Raw genomic sequence first — 16,697 nt, forward strand, 5'->3', positions numbered from 1 at the left:
GGAGTCTATAATTGTTACAATTAATAATAAGTGCATTTTTCTTTAAGCTATTTTAAGTCAATTCTCTCTTTTATAACATTTAAATACACTACAATTAAAAAAAATGGCACTTATTTAGCAAGAATGCTTTAAATTGATTAAAATGGCAGTAAAGACATTTATGTTAAAAAGACAATTTCTATTTCAAATTTGCTGTTCTTTTTATTTATTTTTTTTATAACTTTCTATTAATCAAAAAATACTGAAAAATGTATCAGTTTACACATAAAAATGATTTCTGAAGGATCATGTGACTGAAGACTAGAATGATGATGCTGAAAATTCAGCTTTGTCATTGCAGGAAGAAATTACATTAAACATTTACTTTAAATTGTTATATCTTTACAATATTACTGTTTTTTTTAATCAAATAAATGCTGCCTTGGTGAGTATAAGAGCATAAAATCCTGCCCACCCCTAACATTTGATCAGTAGTATACACACGAGAGACCATATAATTATAATGCAACATTTCAGTAAATGTTAATGGTCTATAAAGGCATATTCTAACTATGAAAATATACATAAACTCAAATACATTTAGTTTTCTTAAAACCCCATGCTTTTTTTAAATTTGCCTCCTGAAAAAAAAAACAACGGCAAGATTCTGTTCATTTTTATTTTCTTTTAAATAACATTTTCCACCAACATGTAATCAAAAGTAAAGCAATATTAATTCAACAGCCTTTAATTAAACGGGTGAAAATCAGGAAATGAACAAAACGGATTGTGGCTAGACGAGGTTCCAAATTCATCTTTCTCATTCCAGCACAAATACTTGAAGGGAAATGAACTGTTAAATCAAGAAAAGGGAGACTGTTGCATATCTCATTACCAATTCAAATACAATCCATAGATAATGAATCAAATGATTCTATCTGGTTGTATAGGGGTAGAGCTTTGCAATGCAAGACCAAACCAGTTATTTAGACCATTACAACATAGAGGCCCCTGAAATTATTGAATGCAGTATATGCATTTAAACACAGATGCTGCATTCTACTTGATATTAAAAAATATTACTTTTACGAGCAGACACATTTGTAAGAGTACAAGACTCTTTTCAATTTGGTGTTGTTGATAGACCCTGGATTTGCCACAATTCATATTTTCCCTATCACAATCAGTGACGTAACCTGAAATATATTTGTGTGCTTATGTCTTAACCAACACCTCATTACTTTTTATTACTCTGCACTTTTATTTAATAATGCATCATTAGGATGAGCAAATGCTTATTAGTATTTACAGAAACCAAAATGGCAGCATCAGGCATATATCATGCCTCATCTTTTGCACTGTTGTATTACAGTGTAATTCTCAAGCTGTTATAGAAAACCAAACCGAAATGGGAACATTAAAGCAGTCCCGCTAAAATTAACATCTGGTTATTTACAGTATTTACATTCACACTCCTGTATGTACAAGTTTGCATACCACTTACAGTACATGGGCAATTCTTTTTTGTGCTTAAGGTAATTGCATTGTCATCCGCTCTACAGTTAATAAAGGTTCCAGAAACAAGTGAAGAGCTTTGCTTATTGTTGCAGACACAGTTCCTCCAACCCAGGTTTAACCATGGAACCCAAAGTACCAAATTGACCCTGTTGAAAAACGCCCCTCCAGTAGTTAATCTCAACTGCGCCTGCTGAAGAACTAATGGTACAGGAGGCGTCTAAAGCGCTAAGTGATTTTAAAGGTTCTATGATCCATAGAGCAAAAGGAAGATCACAAACATTAGGAAAGTCACCTAAAATGTCAAATGCCCTACTCTTCTCTACAGACGGTCACCCTCAGCTGGCAAACTGTTGGTAAAATGCCAGCTTGACCCGCTCGATGTGATGGCACAGCTTGATGGCAGGGCCGAGCTTCAGGTCCATACACTCTTGTACAGTGGGAAGGTTCAACAGAAGCAGCGCCTGACCGTCAATTTCCTGGAAGGTAAATGAAAACGAGTTGAATAATATACACATGTAGGATCCTAAATGAGGACTAATAAGCATGTGAGGCAAAAAAAAAAAAAAAAACAGATTTACTCCTAATATAAACATCTGCTTACATGGAGCCCAAAGCATTTTGAGATCCAGTTTTTCAAACCTACAAACATCTGCACATAAAAAGATATCCTGGCCACAAATTAAGAAATACCACAACTTATGTTGTGGCCACATTCTCGTTCTCTCATTTTAGGTAGATCATGGCCACTATCTCACTGAATGAAAATGAGGAGACAAATTAGTATAACATTGCCACAATTTAGCTAAAACGAAGGAAATTATTAACTCACGACCATGATATTTAAAATGACTTTTGTATGTCGTGTGGGGGCTTCGTATAAAGTGTCATCCCTAATTTTGCTTCTTCCTGGACAACAATGCCTATGTTTACATGCACAACTTTTGTTTCAATCGGAATTCAGTCTGAATGTAGCGTTTACATGAACGCTTAACAAAGTGATCGGGTTGATGCGTGCGTTTATGTCACAAGCTTCAAATTGGAATTTATTTTTTGACATGCCCTAACACTGCACAAATATACAGAGTTTCCCGCCGTTTGTGCATAATAACCATTCTCCTACATTGGTTCTTTATTTGTTTTATACAGCAGACTTAATATTTATCCATTTCTGGTCATAATTTGGAAACTGAGCATATGAACCGTTGTGCCATGCTGCTTTTATCACACTGTAAAAATGCCCGTCCCCACTCACAAAACCAGTTTTCCGTAGATGAATATCCTAAACAAGGACTGGTGGGACGTTGTCCTACTCCACTTCACAGACGCTGAGAGTGAAAGGAGAATTTTAGAATGACAGGACACTCGTTTATAGTTCCACACATCATACGTCATTACGCTATTTCTACGTCATAGCACATGCGCAGTCCTTTCAGTTTCGGTTTTCAATCCGATCAAGTGTTTACATGTTCTCTCGATCGGACTACAAGAGGAACAAACCACCCCTTTCAATCTGATCGAAATTTCGTTCGGATCGAGCTCAATCAGATCGATTAAGATGTTTACATGAAGGCTTTTCAGTCCTATTGAGACGTCAATCCGATTACTAATGGATTATTTGGTTGCATGTAAACATAGCCAATGAAAGGCAGTCTTCTCTCCTGTCAATCAACCATTACGCTAAGTCAGGGGTTTCATTTTTGGCATTAAAGGGATAGTTCACCCAAAAATGAAAATGTCATAATTTACTCACCCTCAAGTTGTTCCAAACCTGTTCAGCAGAACAAAGAAACTCATACAGGTTTGGAACAACTTGAGGGTGAGTAAATGATGACAGAATTTTCATTTTTGGGTGAATTATCCCTTTAAAGGGTTAGTTCACCCAAAAATTTTAAATTTATTCACCCTCAAGTCATCCATGTATATGACATTCTTCTTTCAGATTAATAAAATCTGAGTTATATTACCAAAGTTCTGGCTAATCCAAGCATTAGAATAGCAGTAATAGTTGTTCTGTTTTTGAAGTCCATAAAAAAAATGCATCTGTCAGTCAAATAACGTGCTCCACGCGGCTCCGGGGTGTTAATAAAGGCCTTCTGAAGCGAATCGATGCGTTTGTGTAAGAAAAATATCCATATTTAAAACTTTATCAAGTAAAGTTTCAGCCAAAACAAAACGTTAATTCTACTCATTCCCACAGATTTCGCGCTCGCATCTGAAGCGCACACACATAACGTTACCGTAATAAAGCCGCCTCTGACATACAAGGGCAAAAATTAGCTCCTTTTTCCAGCTTATTAATGGTCAAATACACTCAAAAAATGTCTCAATGCCCATCTTGGTGAGTATTAATGTAAACACAGTCGTAAACAGTTCAGGAAGAATGTGTAACAGGGTAACAGGAGTGTTTAGGATCCATGCGTGCGGCGGATCTTAAAGGGACAGCAGTTATTTATCATTCAAACAACAAAAAGACGAACGATCACTTACTACTCTTGAATCATTAACTTGTGTGACTTTAATGGATTAATCTGTATTTATTTTTTTACAATGAAGATTATCCAATGTTATTTTAAATTGGATTACTTTGTTTTTTTTAAATTCAGATTCTTATCTGATACTACTGTTAGCCCTACCTGAAAAAATGAAGCAGTCCATTTAATTTGTATCTTTATTCTATTGTATTTATTTGTGCTATTGTTTGTAATTTGTTTATTTCTTCTCAGTTTATTACTGTTTACTCGTCTTTTTAAATTCAATTTGAAATCAAGCTTCCTTGTGCTGTATGTAAGCTATTGCAACACAATTAGTGAGATAATTGTAATGGTAATTGATCAACGTTTATATATTTGAGAAAAAGCTTAAAAGCTTTATCATATAAAGTGATCTCTTCAGAAGAATTGCCTAGACTTTCAATAGATGGACAAAACATTTTATTATATAAAAAATATCTATTTGACAGTATATGCAGCGTTTTTTTCCCTGTGGTATTGAAAATGGTATCGAATATCGATACTTTTTTAGGTATCGTATCGAAGTTAGAAATTCCAGTATCGTGACAACACTAGTCCTGAGTCGGACTATTTTTTTTTACGACCACTTAGACTTTTCAAATCCTGTCCCCAATTTTTTTGGGTGTTCATATACCAAGTACCAATAAAGTCACCAAGTTTCGGACCATTCCGATGAAGCTACGATTTAAATTTTTTTTGTATAAAACGCAAGATCCACTATAGTGGTAAAAATGTGCTATTGCGTGATAAAAATGCTCAATGTGTCCACCGGATGGCACCGATCTCATTAAAAAAATTGCTTTCATGAGGCCAAGGCTCGACTCTAAAGGCCTGTTCACACCGGGACGATTTTCGCACGCGTTTATCGCCGACGTTTAACGCCTTGGGACTAAACAATGGGCGCCAATGTGAGTGTTCACACCGACGCGCAAAACGCCAGGCGTAAAAGCGTCATTTTTAAAAAAACGCCTCGGGTTCGTTTTTTTATTTTGACGCGGCGCGTAAAAAACTGTCCGACCAATGAGATCGGCGCTTTTGTTCACGTGCCTGGAGCTGCTGAAGTGACAGTAAAACACGACTTGGTGGCGCTCAAGCACAAAACGGTCTTGCCGACCCCGAGCACACATTGATACGACGAAGAAGTAGTAAGTAGACAAAGAAGAAGATGAACTGCTAATGCTGCTTGCCAGTTAGCAAAAAGTGTGTAAATGGTTTTGTCCATATACATAATATGTCTATGGTTTTGGCAAGCACGTAAATACTGTCTCTCTTCTCCTTCTGTGTGACAAGCGAGTGTCAGAGGCTTAAAGTGCCGCAGCACCACCTTGTGTACCGCGAGCGCATCGACTGAATGTGCACGTTCACTCGGCGCAGCGCCAGTGAAAATCGCTTGGGTGTGAACACTCAAGACGCGCCGAAAAACGGCACGAAAAACGCTGGCGATAAGCGCGCGCGATATTCGTCCCGGTGTGTACAGGCCTTAAAATGAAATACAGCTTTAATAAAAAAAAATTTAAATTACACACACACACACACACACACACACACACACACACACACACACACACACACACACACACACACACACACACACACACACACACACACACACACACACACACACACACACACACACACACACACACACACACACACACACACACACACACACACACACACACACACACACACACACACACACACACACACACACACACACACACACACACACACACACACACACACACACACACACACACACACACACACACACACACACACACACACACACACACACACACACACACACACACACACACACACACACACACACACACACACACACACACACACACACACACACACACACACACACACACACACACACACACACACACACACACACACACACACACACACACACACCCCTAAAGGATTATTAGGAACACCATACTAATACTGTGTTTGACCCCCTTTCCCCTTCAGAACTGCCTTAATTCTATGTGGCATTGATTCAACAAGGTGCTGAAAGCATTCTTTAGAAATGTTGGCCCATATTGATAGGATAGCATCTTGCAGTTGATGGAGATTTGTGGGCTGCACATCCAGGGCATGAAGCACTCGTTCCACCACATCCCAAAGATGCTCTATTGGGTTGAGATCTGGTGACTGTGGGGGCCATTTTAGTACAGTGAACTCATTGTCATGTTCAAGAAACCAATTTGAAATGATTCGAGCTTTGTGACATGGTGCATTATCCTGCTGGAAGTAGCCATCAGAGGATGGGTACATGGTGGTCATAAACGGATGGACATGGTCAGAAACAATGCTCAGGTAGGCCTTGGCATTTAAACGATGCCCAATTGGCACTAAGTGGCCTAAAGTGTGCCAAGAAAACATCCCCCACACCATTACACCACCACCACCAGCCTGCACAGTGGTAACAAGGCATGATGGATCCATGTTCTCATTCTGTTTACGCCAAATTCTGACTCTACCATCTGAATGTCTCAACAGAAATCGAGACTCATCAGACCAGGCAGCATTTTTCCAGTCTTCAACTGTCCAATTTTGGTGAGCTTGTGCAAATTGTAGCCTCTTTTTCCTATTTGTAGTGGAGATGAAGTGGTACCTGGTGGGATCTTCTGCTGTTGTAGCCCATCCGCCTCAAGGTTGTGCGTGTTGTGGCTTCACAAATGCTTTGCTGCATACCTCGGTTGTAACGAGTGGTTATTTCAGTCAAAGTTGCTCTTCTATCAGCTTGAATCAGTCGGCCCATTCTCCTCTGACCTCTAGCATCAACAAGGCATTTTCGCCCACAGGACTGCCGCATACTGGATGTTTTTCCCTTTTCACACCATTCTTTGTAAACCCGAGAAAAGGTTGTGCATGAAAATCCCAGTAACTGAGCAGATTGTGAAATACTCAGACCGGCCCGTCTGGCACCAACAACCATGCCACGCTTAAATCACCTTTCTTTCCCATTCTGACATTCCTTTTTGAGTTCAGGAGATTGTCTTGACCAGGACCACACCCCTAAATGCATTGAAGCAACTGCCATGTGATTGGTTGATTAGATAATTGCATTAATGAGAAATTGAACAGGTGTTCCTAATAATCCTTTAGGTGAGTGTATATATATATATAATTTTTGTATTATATTCAATGGGAAAAAATGGGTCATAATTATTGCATAAATATTAATTATAAATCATAAAATTATCTCAAAACACCAAAAAAGAAAAGAAAATATTATTGAACAAAAATATATTTCATTGATTTTACTCAAATCTTATTTATCTTAATCCCGCCCTCCAGGTCATTTTTGACCCGAAGGTCCTGTGTTTGACCCATAAATGAAGAACCGCAGAGGGTTAATATAACTCAGATTATATTCGTCTGAAAGAAGAATGTCATATACACCTAGGATGACTTGTGGGTGAATAAATCATACGAGAGAGCGTATTTAGGCCACGCCCACACCGGGGAGGAAACAATCCAACGCTTTCCATTGACTTTGCATTGCGTGAGGCTGCAACCTTGTCATTTCGGACTTATAAAAAAAACCAGAACAATGTCTAAAAGCTGATATGTGACAAAGTGTACAGCAAACAAGCTAAAAAACACAGAAATAAGTTTTTATAAGCTGCCCAAAAAAACGAGAGTTTAAGGAGACAAAAGTGGATAAAGGCAGTAAAACGTGACGCTTCAGAAGGAAGAATGGGTAAATTTTGGGATCCTGACACTCAGTATGCCTCAGTATATCTATGTGTGCAGTAAATATGTTGTCACTGTTAAGTCAAATATCAGTTTTATATATGATATTTCCTGTCGCTGATTACGTTCCCCTCTAGTGGGTGTACTTCTCAGTGTAATATAACGATGGCCTGTATCCACTTTTTTGTCCTTAAACGCTCGTTTTTTGGGTCAATAGCTTATAAAAACGTCTGGGTTTTTGGTTGTGGGTTTTGCTTAGCTTGTTTGCTGTACACTTTGTCACATATCCGCTTTTAGACATTGTTCTGTTTTTTGTTAAAAGTCCGAAATGACAAGGATGCCGCTTCACGCAAAGTCAATGGAGGGCGTTCGATTGTTTTCCCCCCCGGTGGGCGTGGTCTTCAGATTATGACGCGTGTCGCTCTGTCTCTATGGGCTAATTTTCATTTTTGGGTGAACTATCCCTTTAAGTCCAGCAGCTTTAAGAGGAAATACAAGTTTTTGCTGCCTTACATTTACTTTTTTGTGCAGCAGTTAGGTGGTCACATGAGAATATTACTAGGTATAAACAGCGATTTATCTTATCTGTGTGTTCATTTACCTGATCCATGAAGATGCGTGCTAGCGGAGCACAATCAGTGGTCCTGATGAAACGCACAACATCCGTGACACTCCATTCCAGTGGACTGCTTTCCAAACACAGCTTTGGAGGAACTTCTGTACGTGGACTCTTCAGAAGAGACACAGCAAATCAGTCAGTACTGCATAGAGTTATCATATACAAATACAGTACCTAATACAACACTTCCTAAATGTAAAAAATATTGCATTTGAATTCTGTAAACCAGCAGTTCTCAACCTCTCTGACTCCTCATTGTCAAAGACAATATTAGAAGGGCCCCATGAGATTTCCAATTATTCAAACCTACAAAGTTCCGCACATGACGTGAAAAAAATAAAACATTCCTGGCCACAAATTTTTAAAAAATTCCACAATTTATTAATTTGTGGCTACATTGCATGAATTCACTCTCATTTTAAGTAAATCATGGCCGCTATTTCACTGAATTAAAATGAGGAAGAAAATTAGTATAACATGGCCACAATTGTCAAAGCTCCTCATTGTCAAAGACGATATTTGAAGGGCCCTTATGATATTTCTGATACTTATGCTGTATTGACAAATTCCCTCATTTTGAGTGGCAATTTAAATTGATTTAAATATTTATGCATTTTTATAAACTATATTTAGAATAATGGCATTTCATTCAAATAATTAAGTAAAATGTTTATAAATAATTAAATTCCATACATTTCAATAAATTACCAATGAATTTATATTTTATATGTATATGACATTTCTTGTCATTTGTGATTAAAATATTTATTTTTGCTCATAATTTATGCCTAGTAAAATATTTTAGAGCTTGATATTACTAGAAATAAATTATATTCATTATACAACTTTTCTAGAGTATAAATTCAACTTTTCTTTTTATAATCATTGTTACTTTTAAATTTAATTATATTTTTTAATACATTTGCAAATATTTCAAACAAACTTTTCACATTGTCATTATGGGATATCGTTTGTAGAATTGAGGGAAAAAAAATTATGAATTTAATCCATTTTGGAATAAGGCTGTAACATAACAAAATGTGGAAAAAGTTAAGCGCTGTGAATACTTTCCGGATGCACTGTATGTAGTTTGACTTTAAATAATAACTTTAAGCCATCCTTAAAACTCCCTTGTAAGTGTGCTGAGGCACCCAAGTGGGCCCCGGAACCCTGGTTGAGAATCCCTGCTGTAAATTGATATTAATGATTATATTATTGTCCAATAGTTATAGACTGCCACAGTGTTACCTTAGGTGAAGGAGGTCTGTTCTCATCATCCGAGCAGGAAGGCGATCGAGCTTTGCGGCGTCTGCGTGTGGGACGGGGGGTTTCTGGAGGGGAGGGGGAGGGAGTTGGGGGCTGCGACTTCTTCTCAGAGTATTCGGAGTCATCCATCAGCTCGTCTTGCAGCTCAGAGCCTGTATCTTCACTCAGAGAGTCATCCTCATCCAGATCTTCCTCATCACCACTGCCCTGCGAGGCCAGACAGTGACATTAGTACACACATTGCAGAAATACTCCACAAAGTTTGATGCTCCTCCTGGTTTAGCTTACATATATTTAATATTAACAACCAAGATGCTCACTTTAATGCTGTGATGGTAGAACATCTTATTCTGCTCATGTGTTGAATCTTAATGAAAATGACATTTACTCTGAGCAAATGTTTCAACAGATTGTGCATTTCACATTCTAATGACCACATTAAAACAGATGGCTGAAGATGGTTCTTGTTGAGCAGTTACTCTGAATATATTTGATTCGTAGTCAGTGAGGTCCAAAAGTCTGAGACTACATTGAAAATCTGAGTTTAAGAGTCTAAAGAGATCTAAAAGTAAAACTTTATGACGTAAAATGAAAAAGAAATGGAGAATATTCTGGACTATTTATAGGTCACTAATCAAATCTCTGATGTTGAGCATATATGTATTGGTAATGTATTTTTTCACTCAGATTTCTATGGTGATAATGTTTAGAAATTGACTCATTGAAGACTCATTTGTAATCAATAAAAAATGCAAAATAGAAATATTTTCACTAGTGGTTTAAGACTTTTGCACAGTGTAGCTCTTGTTACCTGAGGGGAACCTGCCGGAGTGTTGTCGACTGAAGCAGAAGAACGTCTCTTTTTGTGGACGAAGAGCTGTTTCCTCCTCTTCCTCCTCCTGCCTCTTCTCTTCACACCTCCCTCTAAGTTGGAGTGTCCGCCGGGAGGTCGGCCCACACGCCTGCTCTTCTTCTTCCCATAGTAATATGCTATAAAACAGGTATTGTTAGATTCACAAAGCAACTTAAACAGCAAGAAATTCATACAATCATGTAATTTAAATGATTCATATAGTTGAATTTAAACTTGTCAAAAAATTCCAGGTCATATTTCAACCCACAATCAAGAGAAAGAGATAAGAAATTATATTTTATTTAAATACAAATGAAGCACATCATGAAAATTAAGCAAAAAACACTCTTAATGGTGTACAAAAAGTTTTATTGTAGTGTTTATAGATCACATATGTGATAATTTCTTAATATATGCTTTAATTTATATGATTTAAAATAAATAAATATTATAATATTACAAATCATTAAACTGTAATACAGCAAAAAAAATCTTAAAGAGAATCATTGAAAATAATAGGAAATGCAAAAAAGTACAAAATACACATTATGGTAACAAAAATTTTGGGAGCGTTTTCACAAAATATGTAATTCAAATATCTGTACAACAATTATGTAATAAATGTACTGTACAATTTCAGCAAGCCAATAATACCAGAATAAAATACTGATATAGACACAGTAGAGAAAATGGCTTAAGTGATGCTTACTGTATTTGGTTTTGGTGAGCACAGAGCAGTTTTCAGAGCAGCGCTCCAGGACCATTCGTGGGCCGAACAGGTTGGGACAACACTCCAGCTTAATACAGGTTTTCCGACAGAAATCAGCCACCTGGTCTGCTGTGCGAACGATCTCTACTGTCGCTCTGTAGCTCTTTCCTTTGTACCTGTGAAGCACAGACTGGTCAGGAAACCGAGAGCGAACTATTTGTGTTATAGAATTATGCTAATCATTCAATTAGAAATTATTATATGCATTGATAAAAAGCATAAGCATAACTTTCATAATTTGTTCCAACAACTTCTTTGATCAGGTACCTCTGTAAAAGTTTTCCCTTCATTTTTTTCAGAAAAGAAATGTTAAAACCCAAAGTATACTTCGGCCGTCCACGTTCTGCGACAGATTGTACACACTGTAAAGACAGTAATGATGACGTCGATTTTACATCAATCCCAGTGCGAGTCCGAATCGATGATGAAACAATGGAAGAACTAGTTATTCAACCGGAACCTTGAGCAGGACGTTTCTCAGTGATGCTACTCAGTTTGAGGTACATTATGAGATGTTTCAACTGTAATTCCTCACCATCAGCATTAGCAAGTGTTAAAGTGTTAAGCATTAGCATGAAGCTTCGAAGCGTTATGAATCAGCGAGTCGAATCATGATTCTGATCGCGTGTCAAACTGCTGAAATCTGGCGATCCAAACCGCTGAATCGACTCACTGATTCATAACGTTTCGAAGCTTCATGATGCGGTCTTTTGAAATCGGTCAGCACTATACAAGTCGTTATTTAGGGTTTTTTTGCGCACAAAAACTATTCTCGTTATGACAGAAATTTCATTTTTGGGTGAACTAACCCTTTAATATTTAAACACTACAGATCATTCATTAGACACTACATCAAAAAATTGAGAACACAGCATCCAGAGCAGGTAGTTACAGAAAAAAGTATATTGTATAAACAAAAATTAGTATGGTAATCTCCACTTAGCAAGGCCTTGACAACAATTCACACCTCTTCATCCTCATGTACCACCTCTCACATAGGCTGCATCCGAAATTGCATAATTCCCTAATATATAGTAGGCGAAAAACAGTATGTCACAAAAGAAGTATGTCTGAATTCACAGTACTCATAAAAGAGTAGGCAAAAAGTCCCTGGATGACCTACTTCTTCGGGTGAGATTCTGAAGTGTGCATACAATGGACACTTTACTATTCCATGAGGCCACAGGAGAGGATTTATGAATGGAGGTGAAGCGACGCAACTGACGATGGTAGGTCACATGATAATGACAACATGGCGAATATAGTATGTCCAGATTACATTCATACTATTTAGAACATACTTTTTCAGCGGTCATGAAGTAATTACTTAAATATTATATTATATATTCAAAATAAGTACCTACTCAGAGTATACAATTTTGGACACAGGCATACTCTTCCTCCTCTTTCTCTCTCAGATTATTTCCATCCATTGTTGGTATCAACATTCAGTGCACTCTGAATTGGTTTATATTTTGTACAGTTGGTTTGATCACATTATTAGAAACAAGTGTGAACAATTTTGAGTCACTGGGCCTCATTCATAAAACTTTTGTAAATATACGAGCAAATTCTGAGTAATTTGTGCATAACATAGACCTTTACGAAAACTCCTCCAGATTCACAAACGCTTCGTATACCATGGATTCGGTAGTTAAATGTGTGTATATTAATGAATTCCAATCGAAACATTCTTAAATAGGGTGCACGTGCACGCTCATTCACAATTTGCATAATCCCTGCCCATGTGTTACAGCTACGCAAATTATGTGTCCAGGAACACTGTGGAATCTTGTAGACTTCCTTCTTAGGTTTGGCTCCAGTATACTGCATAAATGCTAAAGAGACTAACTGGCCATATAAGAGACTAACTGGCCATATGCCTATAACTATTCAATTATCATGTGTCCACCAAAGCATTTTTAGCCAGCTAAATAATGGCTGGTGATTTTTTTGAAAATGACCAGCTGGTGGCACTTGAAAGTGTTTTGCAAGCGCAGCGTTTTTCCAGAGATGCTTTGATTGCTATGATACAGAATATCCATGGCAGTAATGTGTTAATAGTATCTCATTTTGAAGAATATTACTGAATATAAAAATGCAGTAACCAGCAATTTTACCTTCTCTATTGTTGTTCAAGCTTTGTACAAGTAGGATGATAGGTGGATGTAGTATTTGTTCCGCCCCTCCCCCACTGTGATTGGACGGCTGGCTAACAAGAGACAGTGACGAGCACTGCCTATTACCCTAAGTTGAATAGTTAATTTTTTTTTTAAACGACACGGCAAATCAAGTCGTGAAATATTATTATGGTACATAGTGCATCAAAATGCAATGTCATCAGTTTGCCTAAATTAGAACACAGAACGTTCAAATGTTTTACGCACCATTTACACGTGGTAGGGAGCAGGAATTAATCTGTGAATCCTAAAATGTATGTCAGCGGCTTCACGAACGATTTACACAAAAACTTGTTCTGCTCGTGTTTCATGAAAGAGGCCCATTGTGTGTAAACGATGACAGCTGTGTTGTTTGTTTTTAATTTTTGCCTGCCTGTGTCAGAGAAGCATTAAACGGTTTGTGTAAATGCTCCTTTTTGTGATTTTATGCCGCTTCAGATTTGGTTTCTGTGCCGCGTTTGCTGTGTAAAGATGCCTTAACTGCAGAAAGAGAGAATTTGGTTCAGAGAATGGAGTTTAGTGTCTTAAGAATACACTGCACGATTTTCGGCTGTACCAGATGAAAGTTTGCCATCATGAAACAATTGTGGCGATTTCTGTGATCGTGGCTCCTAATCGGTGGTCCTATGTCGTACAGTGAGAGTTTCAAAGACGGCCATTGTCACTCTCTTGAGACCAAAGATAGCCTACGATCATTTTCTGACAGTGTTAGAAATTCAGCCTGAACACCGCACAGTGTGTTTGCTGCTACGACCTAGGTCTACTGACAAGCCACTAAAAATGCGACATGGCGCTAAAACTTTTCCTTTCCTCTTTTTTTCAGCACAGATAAAAACTACAACTGACAAAGTGTGATTCATCATGGTCTTTTTGTTTACCACTGCATCGTAGCCTATGATTCAATAGGTGTCATCATCTTACAGTCTACATACATGTCGAACCCAAGTTTAATAGATCCATGTCGCACAGTGTAATTTGTAATGATCTTATAGGATTGCTAAAATCTTGTAATGTATCCTGGCCTTTAACAATAATGAAAAACTGTAAGACCTTGATTAGTTGATTCAGGTGTGTTTAATTGAGGTTGGAGCTAAACTCTGCTGGACAATGGCCCTCCAGAAGCAGGATTGGACACCCCGCAAACAGTAATTGACTGTCACACAACTCTGAATGAAATTCAATGACATCAAGGCTGTAATGTGATTGGTTATCAAGGCACATGTGATCCAAGTTAGCTGTTACACTTTTTCCAATGGTAGAGCCACAGACCCTCGTATCTCCCAATAATAAGACCATCTGCTACTTTTCTTCTATCCTTCAGAGCAAATGTCCTGTAAATGACATGACTCAGTGCTGCCCTCTGATGTCTGGTAGAGTATAAAAAAGCAATTGTACAATTGATGTGTTGAATGCGTCCATCCGCACTTATCCGCGGTTGAGTATACTTTGAAAGCGGTGTACAATGCAGAAAATTAAGTGTACTTGGGCCCAAGGCACAATGTACTCACTTGGCTTTAAGTGTCTCTCCGTGACCCTGCCAGCGGCCCTCCTGGTCCAGCTGCAGCTCTCTCAGCACTCGGCTGGGCTTATAGGCCGAATTTATCAGCAGTGTCAGCACCTGCACAGTCCACAGGTCAAGAGGTCATTATAAAAAAAAAACACACAGCTAAAGGTATTTATAAGTCTCAACAAAATAGAATAGTTCTGACTCCAAATACCTGGTGTTCAAAACTGACAAAATGGAGATAAAAACATACCTGCGGCAGCACATTCTCTATTAATGCGTTATAAAATTCTACAGCCTACAGTTCAACTAATGAAATAGATTACTAGCAGGATAATTTATTATATTATATTTAATAATATTTATATGACATATTACAGATTTTACATGCAAATAAATGTGCTATCGATCGGTTAAAATTGATTTAATTAATACTAATAGTAATAACAACAATTTAAATTATAAAAAATTTAGATTTCTTTGTACACTTGTTCAAAAGTAATGTTAAAAGTTAATTTACATCCCTAAAATAAACATACAATTTTATATTGGTACTTTATCATACTGTTGCTGTCATTTTATAAAACCAATAATCCACTCGAGGATGTGCATTACAGTTATTTTATCACAGCTAAGGGTGTTTTAGAAACTAAAAAACACCTTATCTGTAAAAATCAACATTTGAGAAAGCCTCTTGTGCACATTCATCTAGTTTTCCATTGGAGTTTAGCAGGATAGGAAGTTTTTAAACTTAAAATACTATTAATTAGTGGTGGGCATAGATCTTTTTTTTTTATCTAGATTAATCTCACTGTAATCTTGGAATTAATCTAGATTAAATTGGCTCATTTGAATTTTGCCGAAGGCATTCGGAATATGGGTGCTCGTAAGTGATCGTTTGTCTTTTTGTAGTTTAAATAATAAATAACTTCTGTCCCTTTAAGACCTGACGCACGCATGGATCCCAAACACTGTTCCTGTGAGCTGGTTATGACTGTGTTTATGTTAAAACTCACCAAGATGGGCATTGAGACATTTTTGAGTGTATTTGACCATTAATAAGATGGAAAAAGGAGCTAATTTTTGCACTTGTATGTCAGAGGCGGCTTTATTACGGTATGAGTGTGTGCACTTCAGATGCGAGCGCGAAATCTGCGGGAATTAGAACAATAAAAATTTTAGTATTTTCATCATCATAGTGGCGTCATCATAGCTTGCGTAGTATAGACCCAGCTCCCAACCCAACTTTGAGAATAGATTAACGGCGACATTTTTTTTAATCGCCCGATAAGAGTCTCACGTTAACGCAGCACTTTAACGCCGATAACGGCCCACCACTACTATTAATAACATTTACTCATTTGGATATCTCCCATCTTGTTGCCAGAAAGACAAAACACATTTAAATACTATTGCAAACAAGCAGTTTGTTATGGCTAACCTCTTTTAGTACCAGCACACAGTTCCCAGGTCCCACACACTGGGGCAGCTCTGCGATACGGCCCTTATTGAGGTAGGGCCCCGAGAAGCAGCGATGGTTAAAATAGATTTTAGGACAGCAGTACTTCCCATTTGCCTGGCCTGCTGGTGGCACACAAACAAGATTAAAATAGTACTGTGTTAGAGAGCATTGAGCTTTTATGACTATGTAAATGTCTGACAAGTGTTCAGATGTGTATATCTAGCACTTACCCATCTCAGCCTGATTGCTGTTAATCAGTTGTTTGGTAGTATCAGGTGAGGCGTCTTTGGATGGTACCCGGCTGTGATGAAAGAGATAAA

The 16,697-nt window shown here is 37.7% G+C and overlaps 1 protein-coding gene across 3 annotated transcripts in view; it reads right to left on the bottom strand.

Moving 5' to 3' along the window:
- Positions 1 to 640: 640 nt before the first annotated feature.
- The window catches only part of sfmbt1 (Scm like with four mbt domains 1), a 39,272-nt gene continuing 23,215 nt past the window's right edge, over positions 641 to 16,697 (bottom strand). For 2 of the 3 annotated variants that reach the window (XM_079845235.1, XM_079845236.1), the window contains exons 14-21: positions 16,608 to 16,678; positions 16,357 to 16,499; positions 14,920 to 15,029; positions 11,172 to 11,347; positions 10,421 to 10,599; positions 9,592 to 9,816; positions 8,326 to 8,454; positions 641 to 1,973 (exon numbers count right to left, since the gene is read on the bottom strand). In XM_079845235.1, coding sequence (XP_079701361.1) covers positions 1,833 to 1,973; positions 8,326 to 8,454; positions 9,592 to 9,816; positions 10,421 to 10,599; positions 11,172 to 11,347; positions 14,920 to 15,029; positions 16,357 to 16,499; positions 16,608 to 16,678 — 1,174 coding nt within the window. In that variant the 3' untranslated portion in view covers positions 641 to 1,832. The remainder of the gene's footprint in view (positions 1,974 to 8,325; positions 8,455 to 9,591; positions 9,817 to 10,420; positions 10,600 to 11,171; positions 11,348 to 14,919; positions 15,030 to 16,356; positions 16,500 to 16,607; positions 16,679 to 16,697) is intronic. The other variant, XM_079845237.1, reaches the window with a different exon arrangement.

The sequence above is a fragment of the Gobio gobio genome, assembly GCF_949357685.1.
Source record: "Gobio gobio genome assembly, chromosome: 19".
NCBI lineage: Eukaryota > Metazoa > Chordata > Actinopteri > Cypriniformes > Gobionidae > Gobio > Gobio gobio.